This window comes from Sorex araneus, chromosome X (genome assembly GCF_027595985.1).
Source record: "Sorex araneus isolate mSorAra2 chromosome X, mSorAra2.pri, whole genome shotgun sequence".
Lineage (NCBI taxonomy): Eukaryota > Metazoa > Chordata > Mammalia > Eulipotyphla > Soricidae > Sorex > Sorex araneus.
In genome coordinates, this window is record NC_073313.1 from 228561821 (window position 1) to 228582659 (window position 20839).

At 36.8% G+C, this 20839-nt stretch overlaps 1 protein-coding gene across 1 annotated transcript in view; it reads right to left on the bottom strand.

Annotated features, from left to right (window-relative positions):
* Nucleotides 1-20839, bottom strand: part of DNAH7 (dynein axonemal heavy chain 7) — a 270230-nt gene that overhangs the window by 30567 nt on the left and 218824 nt on the right. The window contains exons 52-57 of the mRNA XM_055123217.1: nucleotides 19809-20003; nucleotides 18226-18318; nucleotides 14670-14846; nucleotides 13466-13627; nucleotides 11061-11261; nucleotides 6589-6750 (exon numbers count right to left, since the gene is read on the bottom strand). Coding sequence (XP_054979192.1) covers nucleotides 6589-6750; nucleotides 11061-11261; nucleotides 13466-13627; nucleotides 14670-14846; nucleotides 18226-18318; nucleotides 19809-20003 — 990 coding nt within the window. The remainder of the gene's footprint in view (nucleotides 1-6588; nucleotides 6751-11060; nucleotides 11262-13465; nucleotides 13628-14669; nucleotides 14847-18225; nucleotides 18319-19808; nucleotides 20004-20839) is intronic.

Genomic DNA, 20839 nt, shown 5'->3' on the forward strand with positions numbered 1-20839 from the left:
TTTTTCTTTTTTAAAAGTTTTACTTTACTTTTATGTTATTTATGAATTGACTATTCTAAAGATTTTGAAAAACTTTATTAGTTCATATTTTATGATATTTTAATACACCAACTTAAAACTTTTGAATATAAAAATTTTAATTTTTTATTACTATTTAATTTATGTTAAGAATATATATGTATAGAATATGTTTAGTATAAAGACCAGCAGTATAAAGAATTATATTTCTCACTGGTTTCAACAAAGCTGATCATTTTATTTAAGGGGAGAGGTGGGAGAGATAATGCATCAGTTAAGGTACTTGTACCCCAGAGAACCTGGATTAAATCCCAACACCACATAAGGTTTCCTGTACCCTACCAAGGGTGTGGCCCCAAACAAAACAAAAGCATCCTCTAAGCACTGCTGGGTGTGGCCTCAAAACTATAATTTAGAGGATAATTAACAAATAATGAAGGCATTTCCAATTTTATTTTTGTATTGATGTCTTAGATGTTTATTAAATATTTTAAATTTTTATATTGCTAAATTATCTTCATTGTTTTTCAACATTTTAAATGAGTTCTTTTACTGTTAAAAAACTTTATGAAGATTCTGAATTGGCATGATAGCTAAATTTTGGAAATGTTTTCAATTTTCACTGCATTTAACTTTTATGGTGCTTATGATACTTAATATATAAATGTTTAAAAATACCTCCCACTAAAAAATAACAGTCTTCTACTTTAGAATTTTTTCATCATTTTTGTGCTTTATATGACCTTGTGGCTTTAGGTGAAAAGGTAAAGTATGTGGGTGTGTATGGATACATACATCTCCTACACTCCGGTGACCCCAATTTGAAGAATCTCTTCAAAGAAATAGCACTAAAGAAGAGAAGGTAGTTGTGATTACAGAGGGGAAATTTATTGAATCATGAGTTGGAAATGAGACTTGCTACTTGGTAAACTGAAACTGAGGTGGGACATAGCAGAGCATGTGTCAGTGTTCAGGATGACGTGGAGAAATCCAGTGGACTGGGAAGGAGGGTTCCAGCACATTTATAATCTCCCAACTGCAAAGGCAAAGGGAGTCTGAACTAAAGCATCATGTAGCTTTCTGGTCTGTCTTGTGGACAGTCCCCATCTCATAAAAATGAACTATAGTAAGAGATCAAATGTGCAAATTAAATGGGTAGTATAGACAGTCGAGCATGCGGACTATGCTTGCATGGACTAGCTGTCTTCAGGCAGGCACTGTGATGCTGAGACCTAACCGAGCTCTGGAGAGACAGTTTGTTTTATGTAAACTAGGTTTAAACCTGCCAACATGCCCATGAGAGCTGATGGGTAAACGTTTGTTTCTGCAGCAGTTTGGTGACAACAAGGACCAATGAAATTGGGGAATTCATTCTCCAGAGGCCCAGGGCCACTGGCTGGGATCTCAAAAAAGCAGCAGTTTCTTGTCGGGTTGGCTTCCTTGCTCCATTGTTATAAGGGCACTGAGCAGGCGGATAATGCAGGTGAAATTCAGCAACTAGTATCCCTGGTTATATGAGGCTGTTCATGCTGGCACTGCTTCCTAGCAAAATCAAAATAAAACCAAAACAAAGTCTTGACAATGAAAAGGAAATGGAGCCATTACAAGAAAGATCTCGATTTTGGGAATGGTACACAATATATGCAGAATGAAAAGTGCAAGCTGAAAATGAACCTGCAAATACAATTTTTAAAAATTTGTGCATATATGTGTATCAAGATGTACACAGGGAACTCCCTGGGCAGATATGCATAAAGCATGTCATTGGTTGTTGTGGGGTGAAGATAGAATGAAAGTGAGAGGGTGAGAGTAAAGGTGCTCCCCGCCTCACTGCCCACCTCTCTCTCTCTTCCTCTCTCTTTCTCCCTCTCTCTCTTTCTCTCTCTCTTCCTCTCTCTCTCTCTCTCTCTCTCTCTCTCTCTCTCTCTCACACACACACACACAAATACCACTACCAAAACAAGAACAGGGGCCGGAACAATAGTAAAACGGGTAGGGTGTTTGCCTTGCACACAGCTGACCCAGGTTCAACTCCTGGCATCCATATGGTCCCTCAAGTACCGCCAGGAGTAATTCCTGAGTGCAGAGCCAAAAGTAACTCTTAAGCATCGCTGGGTGTGACCCAAAAAGCAAAGCAAACAAACAAAAAGCCCACAAGGACAACAAAGCAATTGCATTTCTACTCAGTAATGTATCTGCACTTTTTGTGGTCACTATAGTAGAATGTGTAAGGGAGAGGAAAACAGCAATGATGAGCAAGTACAAAAAAATTGGCAAGTAGGGGCTGGAGCAATAGCACAGTGGGTAGGGCGTTTGCCTTGCAGGTGCAAGGCCAACCCGGGTTCGATTCCCAGCATCCCATATGGTCCCCCGAGTACCACCAGGAGTGACTCCTGAGTGCAGAGCCAGGAGTAACCCCTGTGCAGAGCCAGGTATGATCTAAAAAGAAAAAAAATTGGCAAGTATATTATTAGGACAAAAAGTTTTGTCCTTGGACAAAAGTCCAAGGAGATAAGATTTCTTAACAGAAAATTGCCTACAGTGACTATGAGCTAAAATGGCGTACAGAAAATGGGCTATGGGTATACAAATTTTGTTCCTGAATCTGGTTGGTTATTCAATAATTCAAGTAAAACTCTTCCCAAAATAGAAAAGGATGGAAGGCAGAAAAATACATTTAGGGTAAAAGGAAAATATGTGTCGTCTCAGAAGCATAAAAAAAGTACATCAGACTCTTTTGTGAGTCTACCAGAGACTGAAGAAGCAGATTATGGTAACATTATAGGGCTTGCCGGGCTCTCCGAGAGGGGCGGAGGAATCAAACTCTGGTAGGCCACGTGAAAGGCGAAAGCCCAACCGCTGTCCGGACGGCAGAGCCTGGCAAGCTATCCGTGTGTATTGGATATGCCAAAAACAGTAACAATAAGTCTCTCAACGAGAGACGTTACTGGTGCCCACTCGAACAACTCGATGAGCAACGGGATGACAGCGACAGTGACAGTGATTATAGGGCAGAGGACAGGTGCGGGAGAGAAACTGAGGAAGATAAGAAGCAGCAGGAAGGTAAATCAGGTTAGTGCCGATGACTCCCAGAAGACTCGCTTAAGGGTCAGGAGAATGGTGGTTCTATTATCTTCATGCAAATAAAGAATATAAGTGGAAAATAAAAATAGGATACCATAAATAAAATGTTCCTCATTCTGTTTCTTTTCAAAATTATCTCCCACTTTTTAGTAAATAACTTTTGACAAAACACATCAGTTCATCAGCCTCAAGGGCACCTGGCATCTGATTAGGAATCAGGGCTCGTTGTTGGTTTTCACCCCCAAAACTCATGAAATTTTACTGTTTTGTTAAGTTCCTATTGGTACATGATTTCTTGAAAGGGCCTGTACTTTGCTACAATTTCATCTTCAAATGGGACTCCTTTTCTTCTTTATATATTCTTGGATGGGTTTAGAGATAAGTAGGCAAGAATACAGTTCCAAGGTCTGTGATATACTTCCCAAATCCTTTATTCCTCCCCCGCCATCATACCCAAGCTTTATTTGTATTTCATATAAATCAGAATCAGAACATACAGACCTCTGTTCCATTACAATAGTGACCCACTGGCCTACTTAGAAAGCAGAAGGGCATGTTCTGATATGTTTAGGAGTATCTAGAATTGTATTTTCTTGTGGAACCACAAACGTATTATCATGCACAAATACAGGTTAGTATATCACTCTTCCATTTGATTTCTAGATTCTAATTAGTTTCCTGATGGAAACAACTGCTGTCAACCTAGATTTAATGAATATAACGAGAGATAGTTTAATTCTAAATGCTTAATTTGTAAAAACTTAGATCATTATGTTTTAAGAAAGCATGCTGCTTATTGGAGGATTACATTAGATTTACTATTATGAAGGAAACTGAATTGAAATTCCTCAAAAGATTCCTCTTAAACCTCTAATGAATTGATATGATGCACGTGCAGCAGATTTGTCAAGTTACCATGCTGGAGCAATGGAAAGCTCTGCTGAATAGCAGTTTAACAGAAAAACAGTTCAGTTAGTCCTGTCTGTTGTTAAAATATTCTAGATGAAAGTGAAATAGCTAATAATCCACATAGCTATTGGATTTAACACATTTCAATGCTTTACTTTTTGCTAATGAACAAAGAGAAACATAGTAGGACATATCTAAACAAGCCATTTAAATACCATACTATTTTTGCAGGTTTAGGGTCCAGCATTTAACACTCCTGTTACATATCCAATGGACATTTAATTTACTCTCTCTAATGCTTGACAGGTTGGAAGATTTCCTAATTATTCAGCATGCTCCGCCTACTTTTCTTTTGTCTGGCTGCTCTTTTCAAGTCTTTTGCCCTCTCTCCTACTATTGATAATTGGTGCTCACCAATAGCCAATATTCACTTTAGTCATCCACTGCATTCCACTAGTCCATCTAATATATATCACTGTTACTGTATCACTGTCATTCCAATGCTCGTCTGTTTGCTCGAGCAGGCACCAGTAACATCGCCATTGTGAGACTTGTAAAAATAAATATATATATACATATATATGTGTGTGTGTTTGTGTGTATGTATATATATAAAGTATATTATATATACTATTACATATATAAACATATATACTTATTAATGCCTGGGAATATTTCTTCCCTGTATCCCTATCATCCCATTGTTGATTGATTTACTCAAGCGGGGGCCAGTAATGTCTCCATTCATCCCAGACCTGAGATTTTAGCAGCCTCTCCTTACTCGTCTTTCCCAACAATTGGAGGTTTCTTTGAGGGTCAGGGGAATGAGACCTGTTATTGTTACTGTTTTTCGGCATATCAAATACACCATGGGGAGCTTGCCAGGCTCTTCCGTGCGAGCAGGATACTCTCGGTAGTTTGCCAGTCTCTCTGAGAGGCATATATATTTATTTCCCTCTATGATGATATGTCCAGGAATATGTTCACTCATGTGTGAGGCTCGGCCTGAGCATGTGGAAAGTGGCCTTGAGTGTGGCAGCGGTTGGGTAGTGGAGATTGGCTGCCAGGGCTAGGTCCCTTGGGGCAGGGAGGGCTCTCACCCGCCCCCTTTGGGGTGCCCCGAGTGAAAACAGCCTGGCATGGAGTACTGTGGCATGGTTATAGGGGCCTCATTTTATGCTCCCTTCTGGGAGAAGCAGCCATGAGTTCTCAAAAGATCTATGCACTCAAAATCCAAAATCTTAACTGTCACAGTCTTTCATATTGCTCAAGCACCCAAAGTCTTGGGTTGCGTTGCTGTTGCTCAGTGTAGTACCATCCATGGAGTGGTGTTAGTGGCTTAAGTTTCTTTCAGACTGTCCACATCAGCATTGAATTAATTAAAGGTGAAAGGTGGCCCTAGCACGGTGGCAGGGGTGTTGCAGATGCCGACACGGGGGCCAGGCAGCATGCACTGAGACCAGGGCCCTGTTCCAGAGGGCTCAGGTGACACTGCTTCGAAGAGGCCTCTCACTGCTACCATCCAGGTGCTCCTAAACCCCAGTCACAAAATCTTCTTGCAGATCAGCATCCTGGCCCTTGAATGAAATCCTACATAAATAAACTCATGTATATAGATTTTTTCTTTTTTTTTTCTTGGTGGAGGGTTGTGGAGAACAGGTTAACTATCTCAAACATATTTTAAAAACTATAAATTATATAAAAAAGATTCAAGGTCGAAAAATTCAATATGGTATATAAGCTCTGAATATTTATTTAATTCTATTCCTCCTCTTTGTTTTATGTGAAATTTGATGACTTCTCATTTGTAAGGCTTTGAAAAAATAATCATAATTCACCAAGAGTTTCAAAGACAAAATTTTCCAGTAGCCCATAAACTGATTTAAAGATTTCTAATGTTCAATAAGTCAAATAAAGCTCTGTATTTTATAAAGTTCCATAACTCCATAGGCCACGAGTGCTGACTTACTAAGAAGTTCTTCATAGGTATAAAAACAATAAAAACTCCAGCTAGTAGACAAGTAACAGAGGAAGCTTGTATTGCCATAAACTCTGTTTATATGTGTGTTCAGAACTAAAGAGAATAAAGTGGTTGAAGTAACAACATTAGGCTGTTTGGCTTTTACCCAGAATCTATACTTTAAGTTTATATCAAGGATTTAAATAGTTTGTTTTCCCCTGACAAATGGCCCAAAATCTAGAATACTACTACACTGACATTTCTATAAAAATAAAGTCATACTCCAGAACAAAAGGCAATCAGTCTATTTGCTTTTTCCATTTTCAATCTTGGTTGTTTTTTGGTCTGAAATCCTTTTCGAATTAAATATAATGTGAAAACTTTTTATATATGTCCAAATAAGTAATAAAATATTAGCTCCTGAACAAGCTGAATGACATCATAATTTCCTACTATAGCAATTATGATAATGAAGTACCACTTAATATTAACTGCTAGGAACTACCCTGCTACTCATTTTATAAGAGTGAAATTAATCAGAAGTCCCTACTTATTGAATAAGCACAATGTAATATAAAGTAAGACAGGTAATGCCCTTGCTGTGATTTTTATGATACCTCATACTGGTTCAGAAACATGTGGAGTTGCTGTACACTGATTCTTAGGTCAGTCTCATTGAACTCGTAAGGAATATTCCACCCCAGGGGTCCAAATTTCCGTCTTTCTTGTACCAAGGCATGAAAGAAACAGAGGCCATAAAGCAGTTTCTTGAATTCCTCCTGTAACAAGAAGAAATACTGCCACATTATTAGTCCCTTAATGCGTTATAATTTGCAGTCTAAAATGAAAATGAAGTAATTTCTTTTGCTTATAAATATACTCATAACATATAACTAGACCAGTATTGAGTATATTTCCAAAGTCAATTCATGCAAAATTATTCCCATCATATTTCCACTCATGTTTGGCTGCACACAGCTGTGTGCACCAGGGTTACAAAAAACATCGGAAACTCACTCAATATATATAATGTGAGAGAGTTTTTTAGGTTCCACCTGATGAGTTATAATGTAAAAAACATGACTTCCAATGTAAGATCCCAGACCACCAAGAGAAATTCCAAAGGGAATAGTTCAAACTAATTAGATTGCTCTTCAAAACCTTTTGGACTAGAACCTTGGGCCTCCCTATGGCTTTTCTGGTTATTCTCAGGTCATAAACAGTGCCACAGTCAGGTTAAATTCCAATGACAGCCTCAATTCAGAAATTATAAAATATCATTTGTACCTTCTACAAGAAGGGTAGAGGATGGTAAAACTAGAACTGGGCAGAAGATTTGTGAGATTTTTCTTGGAAACAGCACCTCCTACGTGCTGAGAAAAGGGTGCATGGAGTTTATCTTCTGTCCAAGCCAGAAAGAGGAAATTAGAGTTGATGTGTGCTCCCTGCACCCAGAGTGGAGTGGAAGAGTGTGTGATACACGTCTGAGAGAATCAAGCAATCTCTGGGCACAGGGAGACTGTGAGAGGGAAATGACTGTTCCACCTCCAACACCAGGAATATCAGTTGTTACAGGTCGTTTGAAAGATTTCCAGATCAAGAGAACTTGTGTTCCGGGGTGAGGAAAACACAACAGGAGCCTCTATATAGTGAAAGCTGGAAAACAAAGGCTGAGGGGCATGAGGGCCACTAGAAGCAGCAGCACGGCCCCCGGTGATGGTATCACAGTCAGAGGGGTCCTGTGGGTAGCTGAAAGAGAAGCCACGAGAAAACACCCAGGAAAAAAGTCTGTTTTAGGCCCCAAATCTAAGTACAGTCCAGAGAGCTCCAGGTCATGGCTTCACAGAAAGAGAATTTCTGTCCCTTCCCACCTGACCAACACACACACTCCACGTGTGGCATCATTGGTTATCAGCCACCGGAGGAGTTACAGAAGGAAAAATGCCAACTCCATCCCGAGAGAAGGCATAGGAAAGATGAAGTTGACATTTTGAATAAACATTAAAGTTTGGATTTCAATATTGTACTTTATTTTCTGATTTCTGAATTAAGGCTGGATTTGAGTTTTAAAGGGATTTTATTACCTGAGAGTAACCAGGAAAGTTATGAGGCTACCAAAAGTTTTAGTAAAGGGCAGAGGGAAAGGTTCCCCTGTGGAATAAAATTGAAAGGGAGATTAAAGCAAAATGACATAAATTTAACTAGAGAGGGAGGAGAAACTAAATGTGCTGTGCTGATGCTAAAACTATTTTAGTATATTAGAGAACTGAACAAGTCAGTAAATGTGTTGATGTTGTGGGAGTCAGTTTTTCACTGTAGAAGAAAGGATGTACAAATATAGATAAAGTAGAAAGAATGAGACATCCAAATATAGATCAAGAAAGAACCCTAGGTGGATGAAATGAGACATATTCATTTGAACTCATTACTTATAAAATATGTATTTGAGGGTACATGTGCACATGCACTTGCTTATATGTCCAGAAGTGTGTATGAGCACATGTAAATACTTTTATTCCTTGTAAAGAAAGGGCCAAGAACCAAAGACAATGAGCTCATCTAACATTCAGATCTTGAGTTTTCATATCTATGCCACTCAAAAAGAACCCCTATTCTTCAGAAAAGCAGCAGGAGTGAAGAGAGATGAGTGTGGATACCTCTGCCAGACAGATATTTTTTTTAATGATGGAGACCAAAAATATGTCTGAGGAGTCAACTTGAAGGAGCTAGTGCGAGCCACATCTGAGACAATTGGAAAAAGGAAAATAAAGTAATAAACTATAGGTATTAGAAAAATAATAAAAGAATTTATAACTCATACTTATAATGAGTAACTAAATGGGAACAAATGGAAGGTTGTGGCTGAGGGTATAGGGCCAGTGTCAAATAGGGAGGGAGTCCAAGAATTGAAATCATCACAGGAAATAAGTGGGTCAGCAAAGAATCACCAACCAATAGTAAATATGCCTTGGGGGAGAATTTTGGGAACAAGGTATCTCTGCCCCTAAAATCTCTCTACAGATGACTAGATCCAAGGGGAAAATTAGTTAATATATAGTAAAAAAATCAAATAGGGCTTCATCCAAATTATCAAAATTATCATCATCAATGAAAGATATACAGGTACCATATGCTACCTTCCAATATTAATACTATGATGACAAATTCATCCGTGTGGACTTCTGGTAAAGAATGCATATTCTAAATCTAATTTTTAGTAAATATCAAACACGTTTCAAATGAAATATATTCTATACAAATATTTAGGGGGTAGGAGGAAAGGAAGTCTTCAGAAATGTCAGTGCTATTAAAGACAAAAAAAGAGAAAATGTACCTGGTTAGAGAAGGCAAAGTAGTGAAACAATAAACTTAATAGTAACTCAATAACTACCAAATCAGCTGACAAATTTGGAGCACAACAGTAGATTAGATACAATAGGATATAGTCTTTTTTTTCTGTTTTTGGTCACACCCGGCAATGCACAGGGGTTACTCCTGGCTCTTCACTCAGGAATTACTCCTGGCGGTGCTCAGGGGACCATATGGGATGCTGAGATTAGAACCCGGGTTGGCCGTATGCAAGGCAAACGCCCTACTCACTGTGCTATCGCTCCAGCCCAATAGGATATAGTTTTGTTAAATTTACTGATCTAGTGGCTGTACTGGGAGGTAAGAGAATATCTATATTTATAAGAACTATCAATGATGTATTTAATTAGGGATAAAGGGATATAATATATATGTGTATATATATAATTTTCCTGAAAATAGTATATATATTAGCAAGAGATGAATATGGGTATTGGGATGTTCCAAAGAATTTTCTAGAGTGAATTTTGTTTGTAACATATAAGTTTCAGGTGAACAGCATCATAATCAGACATCAACAGATGATAGGTTAGCATCTCCGAAGGTCTAGTTTTCATCCTTTATCATTAACTTGACCTTTTGTGCATGGTGGAGACACCCACATGGATGTTCCTTTATGTTCCTTTTACTACTTTTATACTCAAAACTTTTCTGCATGGTTAAAATTATTTCCAAATATAAATTAAAGCAGTAAAATTACAATGTGCTGCTTCAGCATCTGATGAGTTTTGGTCTTGGTTGGTTACAGTGGCTCATAAATGAATTTCTCCTTTGTGAGATCGCCCTGGAGAGACCTTTGGATGCAGAAGAAAGGAGCACAATTCTGCAAAAGGGCTTCCGCCCAGCTCTCTTATGTAGAGATGCCCTCGCCACCTGCCTGGTAGTAACCTGCTCTCTTAGGTCTAATCAACAAAAAAGCAAGTCATAAGGCAGGTCTCAATAGCTTCAGATAAGGTTTGACTTCATTTTAAATACACGTATTTTTTTTCTTCTTTTCAGTCCCCAAGACTTTTGTTTAATCAAAGCATTTCTTTATTTTTTAATGTCTTCTTATGATGTATTCTTAAAATATATTCTAACACCCACAGTAAGAGGTTTTCGAAGGCAAAAACTTAACCAAGGTTCATAACCCCTCTTAAAAGGAAACTCTTCCATTTTTAATTATGGTGAAACACTGTGAAACAATTTTAGGTCACAGACATTCACATACAGAATTCTAATAATGAAAGCAGTGGGTGGTTTCCCTGCTTGCCTGGTGACACTAAAAAAGACCCTTATGAGTCCCATCAGTAAAGAAGTAAAATCATTTTGGCTCCCATTATAGTTATATGGAGGAAATATTTTTATGTTTTAATTTAAAGATATGGCTCCAAATAGCAAAGGGTTCAGTTAATATCCTGAAACAAGATTCTCCAACCTTGCAGATTTGTACTGGGAATGGCTTACAGCTGACTTTCTAAATAGAAAGCTACATTATTAATGACTCCCTCCAAAATCTCAGTTGGACAGGAATGAGGCTGGTAGTAAAATTAAAATAAAATATTAATAAAATTGACTTCAGCATAGTCTATGATCAGTAATCAAAACCAACTGCACCGCAGTTGCAGTGCAGTGAGGCCTATTTAATTTGTAGTTTTACTCAGCACACACATACATGATCACCAGGGGCCACTTGAATTGTTTTACAGGGCCAAGGTAACAAGACTTAGCCATTACTAACAGGCTTTTTGCAGCTGCCAAAGAACTCAGGGTCAGAGATCGGGTCCATCAGGTATGATCGAATGATATTAGCCCGTAAACCTTTCGGTGCTTCATTGGTCATTTTCACTCCATTCTGCAGCACAGACACGGGGAAATTTGGAGATGGGTAACTTGTAAGCCAAAGCCGGAAGTCTGGATGTGTTGTGTCTGGACTTAATTCCTGAAAGAAAAGAAGCCAAATAAAAATGGGTACGTAAAATCCAAGAAAAATCTCTAGATCATCTATGTATGGGTAGGAAAGAAACACCTTTTACAACAGAGTTCATTTTTTTCAAATTAAGACAAAGTCCAAAAATCTGATTCTCTGAAACAAAACACTTTATCAAAAAGGCACAAAATATTGTCATCTTGTTATATACAATTAAATTATATAACTATAAAGCTTGCCAAGGCAGAATTTATAATTTAGAGTTGGTCACCATAAAACTTAGGATATTCCCCCAAAGTCTCATATCTTTATTCATGTTGCTGAAATATTTACAGAAATAATTCTTTGAGCTATGGCCAGATTAAGAATAATTTCTTCTTGCTCCTGCCAGTCTGTGAAAATGAACAACACATTCAGATAAATCTATACTAAACCAAGAAAGTATGGAAAAAAAAAGAGCATTTGTAAAGTTGGTAGGAACTAGTATATTGTGAAGCATTATCACAAATCACAGTGATATTTGAGTAAGGGAATAGGCAGATCTTCACTATTGAAGGTCATAGAACACTCAGCACTATTGAGAATGCTGCAGGGGCCAGATAATTAGAACAGTAGCTGGAGCAATAGCACAGCGGGTAGGGCATTTGCCTTGCATATAGCTGACAGGGGTTCAGTTCCCAGCATCCCATATGGTCCCCCAAGAACCGCCAGGAGTAATTTCTGAGTTCAGAGCCAGGAGTAACCCCTGTGCATAGCCGGGTGTGATCCAAAAAGAAAAAAACATATTATTCTTTTCCATGTGACTCTCTAAAAGGCATAGATGAAACACTTCAAAAATTTCACGAGAATGGCTTTGATGCAGAAGGGCACTGGAGAGGCTTGGATACAAAATATCTAATAAACGGCCCACAGGATGAGTGGCTATTGCTATGGTCTCCAAATTATGTCTATTTTGACAACCTATAATTCTTGAAGCTGAATATAATACCAACTAAATTAAAAGAAATTCTGATATCTAGAGCATAGATATCTAGAGGAAAAGTAACCAGAGACAAAACCTGAAGAGGGAGTTACAGGGTCAGAAAAGTGTTAAGGGGGATCAAGAGACAGTACAGTGGAGAGGATGTTTGCCTTGGACATAGCTGACCTGGGTTCATTCCATGGCACCATATATGGTCCCCAGAACCCCTCCAGGAGTGATCCCTGATGCCAGAGGCTGGTGTAATCCATGATTACTGCTGGATGTACTCCCTGATGCCCTCTCACCTTCCACCCCCAAAAAAGTGTGCTAAAAATCATGATGAGAATTTGAATTTTGTCTTGAATGAAATAGGAAACCATTGAGAGGTTTTAAACAGAGACTAAATAGTTATTCTTTAATTCAGTAAGTATTTATTGACTTTCCCTATGGGCCAGAACACAACAAAGTCATTGTTTTCATTGTGCTCACATTCCAGTGAGAGACATGGACAAAAAGATGGCAAAGAGCATACAGGGAAAATACAATGCACTCCTCAAAGTTTTAGCCAAGATGCAAGTAATAGTGCAAGTAATAAAACTAAATATCCAAAGAGATATTTAGTAGCTCGAGAACTCTTTAATTAGAAGGGAACTGGCGTCCAAATGGACTCATTTACTCCCTTGAAAGCAAGTGCCAGGTTTCCTGTTTAACTCAGCTGAGCTACAAGGGGGACAATTCTTGGAATTTCTGCCTACCAACAAATAAAAAAATACCGCGACCCATGCCAAGGCGGAGGGGAGAAATAATCTTTAGGTTTCAGGCTACCACACTGTGGCATGGTACTGGTTAAGTAAGCAAGAAGTTAAAGAAAAGCTGTGTCTTAAAGTTTTTTGATTTAGAGTGATCATATCAATATCATTTTTCAGTATTTCTTTGCTACTTTTGGTCCACTGGTGTACACTTAATTGATGTCTATTGACCTGTGATTTACTCCCTACTTGAGGTCATGCCTTTGGAATAGGTTGATTTCTGACTCAATGGATAAGCCATCATTCCTATTAAGAAGGGGATGGCAAGGACTGACTGTTCCTCTTCCTCTGCTTCCCAGTATGTGGCCCTCCTTCCTACAATCCTTCACACCACTAACCTGCAGCTTCCAAATCTGAGGACTGGCATGACATTACTTAGATGATATGTATTTCACTAAGTATATTGGAGAATGTGTACTCTAATAAAGTTTAACTTAAATCTTTACCTCACAAACTTTCTCAAGGGTTGGCATCCAAGATGTGGCAAGGTGACAATTCTGAAGAACAACCCAGGTTCCATCCTTTACAGCTTTTTCTAGCATCTTCATAGCAATGGGCCCTTGGCCTTGACCAAGAGATAAGGAGCTAAGTTTTGCTCCTCCATATCCCTGTGCAGGAACAGTGATAATGTTGCTTATAATCATGTTTTAAAGAATTAATATTATCATTATAAGAATGAAATATCACATATATAAAAACTTAAGTAGTATCCTATAGAGTGTCAAACATATGTAGCTACAAGAAATGTAATTTAATCACTTAAATAAAAGTCGGTTCAGATAGAAAAACCCCAGTAAAAAGGGATAATTTTATCATCAGGTGAAAATACTTATAATAGAAAAACATTTAAGGAGTTGTTTAACACGAGGAAGAGATAAAATAGTCCAGCTATTATGTTGTAATTCTTAAATCCAAAGTTATAAAAGCAAAGTAGGGACAAATATACTTTTAAATTACTATATTTAAACTAATTTGGCCACATAAATTTAAGAGAAAAAGACATTAAGCCCCTAATTCTTATTTAAGTCTCTAAAGAATTTTGTAGATTTTTTTCCTGAAATTTATTTCTACTATGTAATAAACCATTTGTATGTTCTGTAACAATTCATTTGTAGATCCTGGATATAATATCGTTATTTTTTTAATTTATTATTTTTTATTAATGAATCACCATATGGGTACAGTTACAGATTTACATATTTTTATGCCTGTGTTTCAGTCATACAATGCTCGAGCACCCATCCCTCCACCAGTGCCCACTCTCCTCCACCTATGACCCCATCATCCCTCCCATCCCCGCTAACACTCCCCTCCCTCACCCCACCTGTGTGGCAGGGCATTCCCTTTTGTTCTCTCTCTCCTTCTGGGAGTTGTGGTTTGCAATGGAGGAACTGGATGGCCATCGTGATCAACCTACAGTCTGCTTTCAGCACACCTCTCCCATCCTGAGCAAGTCCTGGATGTAATATCTTTAATTCCTGATCTATTTCTTTCTTTCCTTCTCCTCCCCCCTTTCTATTTTTTCCCCCTCCCTCCCATCTTCTTTCCTTTCTCCTGTCATAAGTGCTTACTTTTTCATCAATACTAAGATTTCAATGGTACACCTGAATGAAAAAGTTAATATCAGATAACCTTATCACTTTAAGGTACCTGATCATCTGCAAATTTGAGAAGGGCAGCCATGGGGTCCCCTCCAGGGGAGAGTATGAAAATCAGAGGGGCACAGCAGTTACTATCTCCAAATGCATTGGCTAGATCAAAGGGGGGTGGCTCAATGAAGGGGCGTCCTAATCTACCAGTGATAAATTCTTGCACCATCGGAATCACCTGTAAAGAAAAAATAATATATTTGAAAGAATATTCAAGATCTTCCTAGCACCTTAAAACATTTAGATTAAAAGGTATTTTAAAATGAAGGACTTCAACCCTATATACATTGTTGGTGGAAACCCAAAGGGATCATTTAACAGAAATGAAAAATATAAAGTATCTATATAATAAAAGGTGGATGGTCAGTGACTGCAGTCTTCAAATGGAGGAATACTCAGTCCACATGGACACAGAATGTAAGTATCCACCTTAACTCTTTACATACATTTTGACTATGTCTAAAAATTACACAACTCAAAATAGAAATGTTGGTGTGATTTATACAATACCAGATATAAAGAAAGAAGTCATATCACCAAGGGGGAAAATTGAAGGAAGGCAAGGAAAAAGCACTGTGAAAGAGAAACACATTATACTGCAGCTATTTTGTACAACACAGACAAAGCTACAGTGCATAAAATTTCTGATTCCATGTTTGACATTCTCTGGAAGTACATTCGACAAATTGCAGAACTCTGAGGCCTGGTGGTCACTATGAGACTCCAAGGCTGGAGCTGAACTCAATTAATCAGTTTAGCTGATATACAGCCTTAGATATATTTCTTATTTGTGATGAAGGGGCTGTATCCACGTGATGCTGCCAGTTAATCATGACTCAGGTCTGAGCTAAACAATAAAGACAGGTTTAATAAACAAGTATTACTACACAAAGTTAAAAAAAATCACCCATATATTAGAAAAGTGGAAAAATAGAGTGACAAGAGGACAAGGCATTTTTTAAAGACCCCCAAATCATTCCAGTGGAACATCTGTTTATTAGTTGAAGAGGAAACCATGTGTACATACAAGGCTACAAATTACATAGGCAACTCACCAGCCTGTGACCTTTCTAAACATAGAACAAACTATAGGAACAATTTGTAGATGTCAGTTATCTAAAAATAAGAAATGCCTTCTGGAAAATTCTATAAGTATTTCTAAACTTTGTGTATTTTAATAGAACATCTGATCACACAAAGTTATAAAGTAAAAACCCCTGCTGTGTCACAATGGCTTAAAAAAGTACCAACTCTGTTAAAGATGTGCATATGTCACATAGGGTGTGAAGGTAAGTAATAAAATACAAAGAACTGTTTTGGCTTAAATTACATTTTAAAATCCTTCTCCAGTGCCTCTTAAAATACATTTGAATGTGGCAATGGTTCAGAAGTGTAGTGAAAATTGATAGGACCTGTTAACAAGTTGACACATATGTTGTTGGTTGCAATAGGCACCAGGCTAAACAAACAAAAGGCCAAATAACTTAAAATGCTTTCTCTTATGAGGATGAGATTTATAATGGTAGAAATTCTAAACAGAAACTACAGAATAGTAAATTCATCTATACACCAAGTTCACTTTAAGATAAGTGATTTCAGTTTCAGGTATTTTGGACAAATACACGAAGCTTACTGCAAGTCACTAAACTCAAGTAGGCTAGAAAGATAGTACACAGGTTAAAGCACTTTTATCACTTGCCTTGCATCCCACTGACTCAGATTTAAAACCCTGGCACCACAGTTGGCGCCCCAAGCATAGCCAAAGGTCAGTCCCGACTCAGATTTGAAACCCTGGCACCACAGTTGGCGCCCCAAGCATAGCCAAAGGTCAGTCCTGAGCAATATCCCCTGAGCACAGACAGGTGTGGCTCCCCCAAAAAAAACAAAATATCTCAACTGCCTGTTTTAAAGTTGTTCTGGCTTGTCTCATTATTCATTTCCTAGAGCCAGTACTTTCTCATTTAATTAAAGCAACAACAACAACAACAACTAACAAAGAAAATAGAATGTTTTTCAAGCCCTTTTCCTTCCAAAGTAGAATTTTACAAACAACACTACAGCTTTACAAACAAACAAAACTAAAGCACAGGACTTTCAAGAGCCTATGTTCCTTTCAGTCATTTTGAGTTGTTAGGGGCCTGTTTTGTGGGTGGTTCCAGCTGGTATCTGGTACTGTACAGGAGTAAACATTTTGGATGTGAAGTGAGTATTCTGTTAGAATTGGAAGACACAGCGCTGAGCCCAGGCAAACTTCAGTGTGAAAATAGAGAAAGTTTTATTTGCTCCCAGGCTTAAGTATAACTCCCCAGAAAACAAAGTTGTGCAACAATTCAGTTTGCAAGGCAACAGAATTGGGTTTGCAGCTGCAATCTGGTTATGTCAGCCTTAGGCTTGTAAGATGAAATCTGTCAGTATCAAAATTACAGACTAATTGAGGCTACCATAATCTGAAAGGCAGGAAAGAAGTCTCTGGTCTTCCATTTATGATTTTCTAGTTATTTCATGCTCCTATAGGGATTATATGATACTGGAGAAACATAACTCATATTTGACAAGTTTCTTATTAAAAGATTATTTCATTTGCATTTTGCTTACATTTCAGAAGGTGAGAACTGTGGTCAGAGACTCTTCATTTTTGTAAATGGTCATAAGACCACATATCAGTGCTAACTCATTTTATGTATTTCTTTTCTCAGTAAAATACAATAAATTATTATATTCTAAAGGAAAGTGCAAACTTGTCTCATTTTGGCATACAGGTGATTTAGTGAGCATTTCGCCTTTTCCAAACTAATATATTAAAATAACCTGACAACTATGGCTTCTTACAACTAGGAGGAGTTGGGATTTGAGGGCAAAGAGGTAGAAAGACAACAGCATGTGCTAATAAATGACGATGCCCATCTGTGAATTGGTATTTATATTGTAAGCTAGAGTCCAGGGTTGATTTTCCTAGTATAGATTATAATATATATTATAGAACACAGTGCATAATAAATGATGTGTGATAAATAACATATATGTTTGTTGTAAAGAGGGGTTACAAGGAAACAAAATCAATTCCTTACTAGCTTGAACATTAACCTCAACTAACACTGTTTTTTTCCCTCTGGTTTGTTAATTCCAGATTTGGAAAACTGCTCTTTTAAAAGCATAAGAGCTACATGTAAATATATATATATAAAATTATAGATAATAATTATATGTAAGAATTAGTATAATATATGCAATACTATTATATATAATATTACACATATTACATATGTAATACTAAGGATATATATCTTATTTATAATACCAATTAATCACTAGGTTTATCCTGGCTCTGCTCTCAGGAATTCCTACTGGCGGTAATAAGTGAAACTTTATAATATGCTAGGGTACTTCATGTGGTTTTAATAAACAGACAAGTTTGTAGGAAATGGCTGCATTAGAAGGCAGTGGGGCTCTTTTTCCAGGTTCCTCCAGCACCCTTAGGGCTGCGCCAAGAAGTGTTGTTTGGCTGGACAGTGGCAAAGGAACTAGAAGGCAAATTACTTTATTAAATCCACATTTACCTTGTCTGGCCTCAAGCAACGAATGATAAGCATTCTTTGAAACTCATTTGCTCTACTTTCCCATTCCTCAGGAAAATGTTCATGATGTGGTTCCTAAAATTATAGTGGATATGATACAATGTCACTTGGGAGGTTATTTCTCAAAAAAACCCCAATATTTTAACTTATACATTTATTTTTTAAAATCTTTTACAACTTTTTAAAATTTCATTTTTGGCAATGTGGTTTACAAAATTGTTATTGGTAGGATTTTATACACAAGACGCTCGAGTCCCACACCCTCACTGTGTCCCTGTCACTCCACCATTGTCCTAGTGTGCCCCTCTCTTCAAGTTCCTCCCCCATAGTAAACTTTCTACTGTTTTCAAAAAATAAATAATGAGTAAATAAAATTAAAATAGCTAATACAAATTCATTGGGGTGGGGAAAAGCTTATGAAATGTGAAATAAAAAGAAAATTTAAAGTACCATATAGTCATAAAAATTAGGACATTTTTGTAGGTTAATATCAATGTGAATACTAATACAAAAAACTTATTTATGAATACAAATGTTCATCTAGCTCATTTTCTCATTTTTAATCTAAAGGTATTACAATCCATTACTATTATCACCTATAAAAATGAACATATATTACAAAAGGGGAGAGGTATTGTTTATAATTTTTTGAACATTTTTGTATCTTTTAATTAAAGACTATCTGAGATTGTACCCGAGTGAAGGGAATCAAATAGAGAGAGCTACTAAAATTACATAAAAGCAGTACCCAGATTCTAGGAAACTGGTAAACTTTGAAACTATAGATATTTGTACCTTTGATATTTCAGGAATGGTTTTTTGTGCTCCTTTAATTGGCATAGTAAGTAAAATTTTAACTTCAAATTAGAAAAAAGTACTCACAAAAAACTATTTGTCTTTAGGAAACAGTTTTATACTAATAAGGAAATATTTGAAAGAGATGTGCCCCAAATAATTGAATTTATATGTAGGCTTAATCTCACTTCAAATATGCAACCAAGTAGAAATATTTTTCATCTATCTGAAGCTTTTGCTCTTCGTTCCACCTCCCCAAATTGAGCTCTTACAAATTCAACCCAAGAAAAGCTAAGCGTATAGAGAGCAGAAACAAAGGACTATAAAGCTTAACTAGAAATTGGAAAAATTTTAGCCATTATGGAAGAGATTTTTGAGAGAATGCAACAATTTCTAAGTGTCCCAGAAGGAAAACTGTGATGTGTGTTAAATGTAACAGTATCCAGTTAGCAAAATAATGCCTTGTCCTTAAACGAAAATATTTTAGTTTGCATCCCTACATTCGAAAAATCTAAACACCATTTTGTAAAATGTTAGCTATGTTATGAAAGTCAGTCTAAAATAATCATAAAAATATGTCATGAAATTTCAAGAAATTAGAATTATTCAAATAGAATCGCTAATTTTAAAAGAGAGGGAAATGTAAATTAAACTTGGATTTTAACATTTGGCCAGTTGTTTATATAAATATTGTTTTAATCAAAAGTTATTAATTATATAACATTATATAGTGCAAAGTTTTGCAATAATTGAGAGGATTAAAAACATACCAGGCTATCATACACTTTTTTCCAACCATCCTTTAAATGAACAAACTCCTTACGAATCGATCTGAAGTGAGGCAATTCATCTAATCTACATATTTCATCCCAGGATTTTTGAGGAAGCCAGGTACAAGGGTTGGTATAAGGATTATCTAGACCAATGCCACCAGTTAGCAGAAATCTCCACTCAGCTTTATTAACCTTTGTAAAACAAAGTTACATGAAGAATCAGAAAGGAGTTTATTATATACTTGGTACATTTACAACCAGTTAACAATAATAAATTTTTAAATTTCAGTGTGGTTCCTATTGATATAGTTTAATATTTATTTATAAGAAATCAATGTATCTATGATAATCAGACTTCAAAATAATTCATCTAAGATATTTCTTAATACTTTCCTTCAGAATTATAAATCCAAAAATGAAGATATGAATATATCCTATTTGAATGTTTTCCTGACATGGCTTGGAGTTTTATTAGCTCTAAAACTTGTTTGAGGACAGAAAACCACAAGCTTTCCATGTCTTCAAATATTTTTCATAACATATATTAACATAACCCTATGAAATTGTATAAGAAGTTTAAGAATACAACTTTGACTCCTTCAGAAAGAAAATAATGCATAATTGTATGAAATCAATAAATCTTAAACACATGAGTATATAAAACTGTGAATTTTATAATGGTGCATAAAAAATGCTCCCTACTTGGGGCTGGAGCGATAGCACAGCGGGTAGGGCGTTTGCCTTGCACGCGGCCGACCCGGGTTCAATTCCCAGCATCCCAGATGGTCCCCTGAGCACTGCCAGGAGTAATTCCTGAGTGTAAAGCCAGGAGTAACCCCTGTGCATCGCCAGGTGTGACCCAAAAAGTAAAAAACAAAAAAGACGTGCTCCCTGTATCTTAAATGAATATAAAATGATCATTTGAAACACAGCCAAGCAAAATTTTACATCTGATTAACTTGCACAATTCTTAAAAATATTGCCATCTACACTCATACTTGGTGCACATATACATATAGTTTATATAT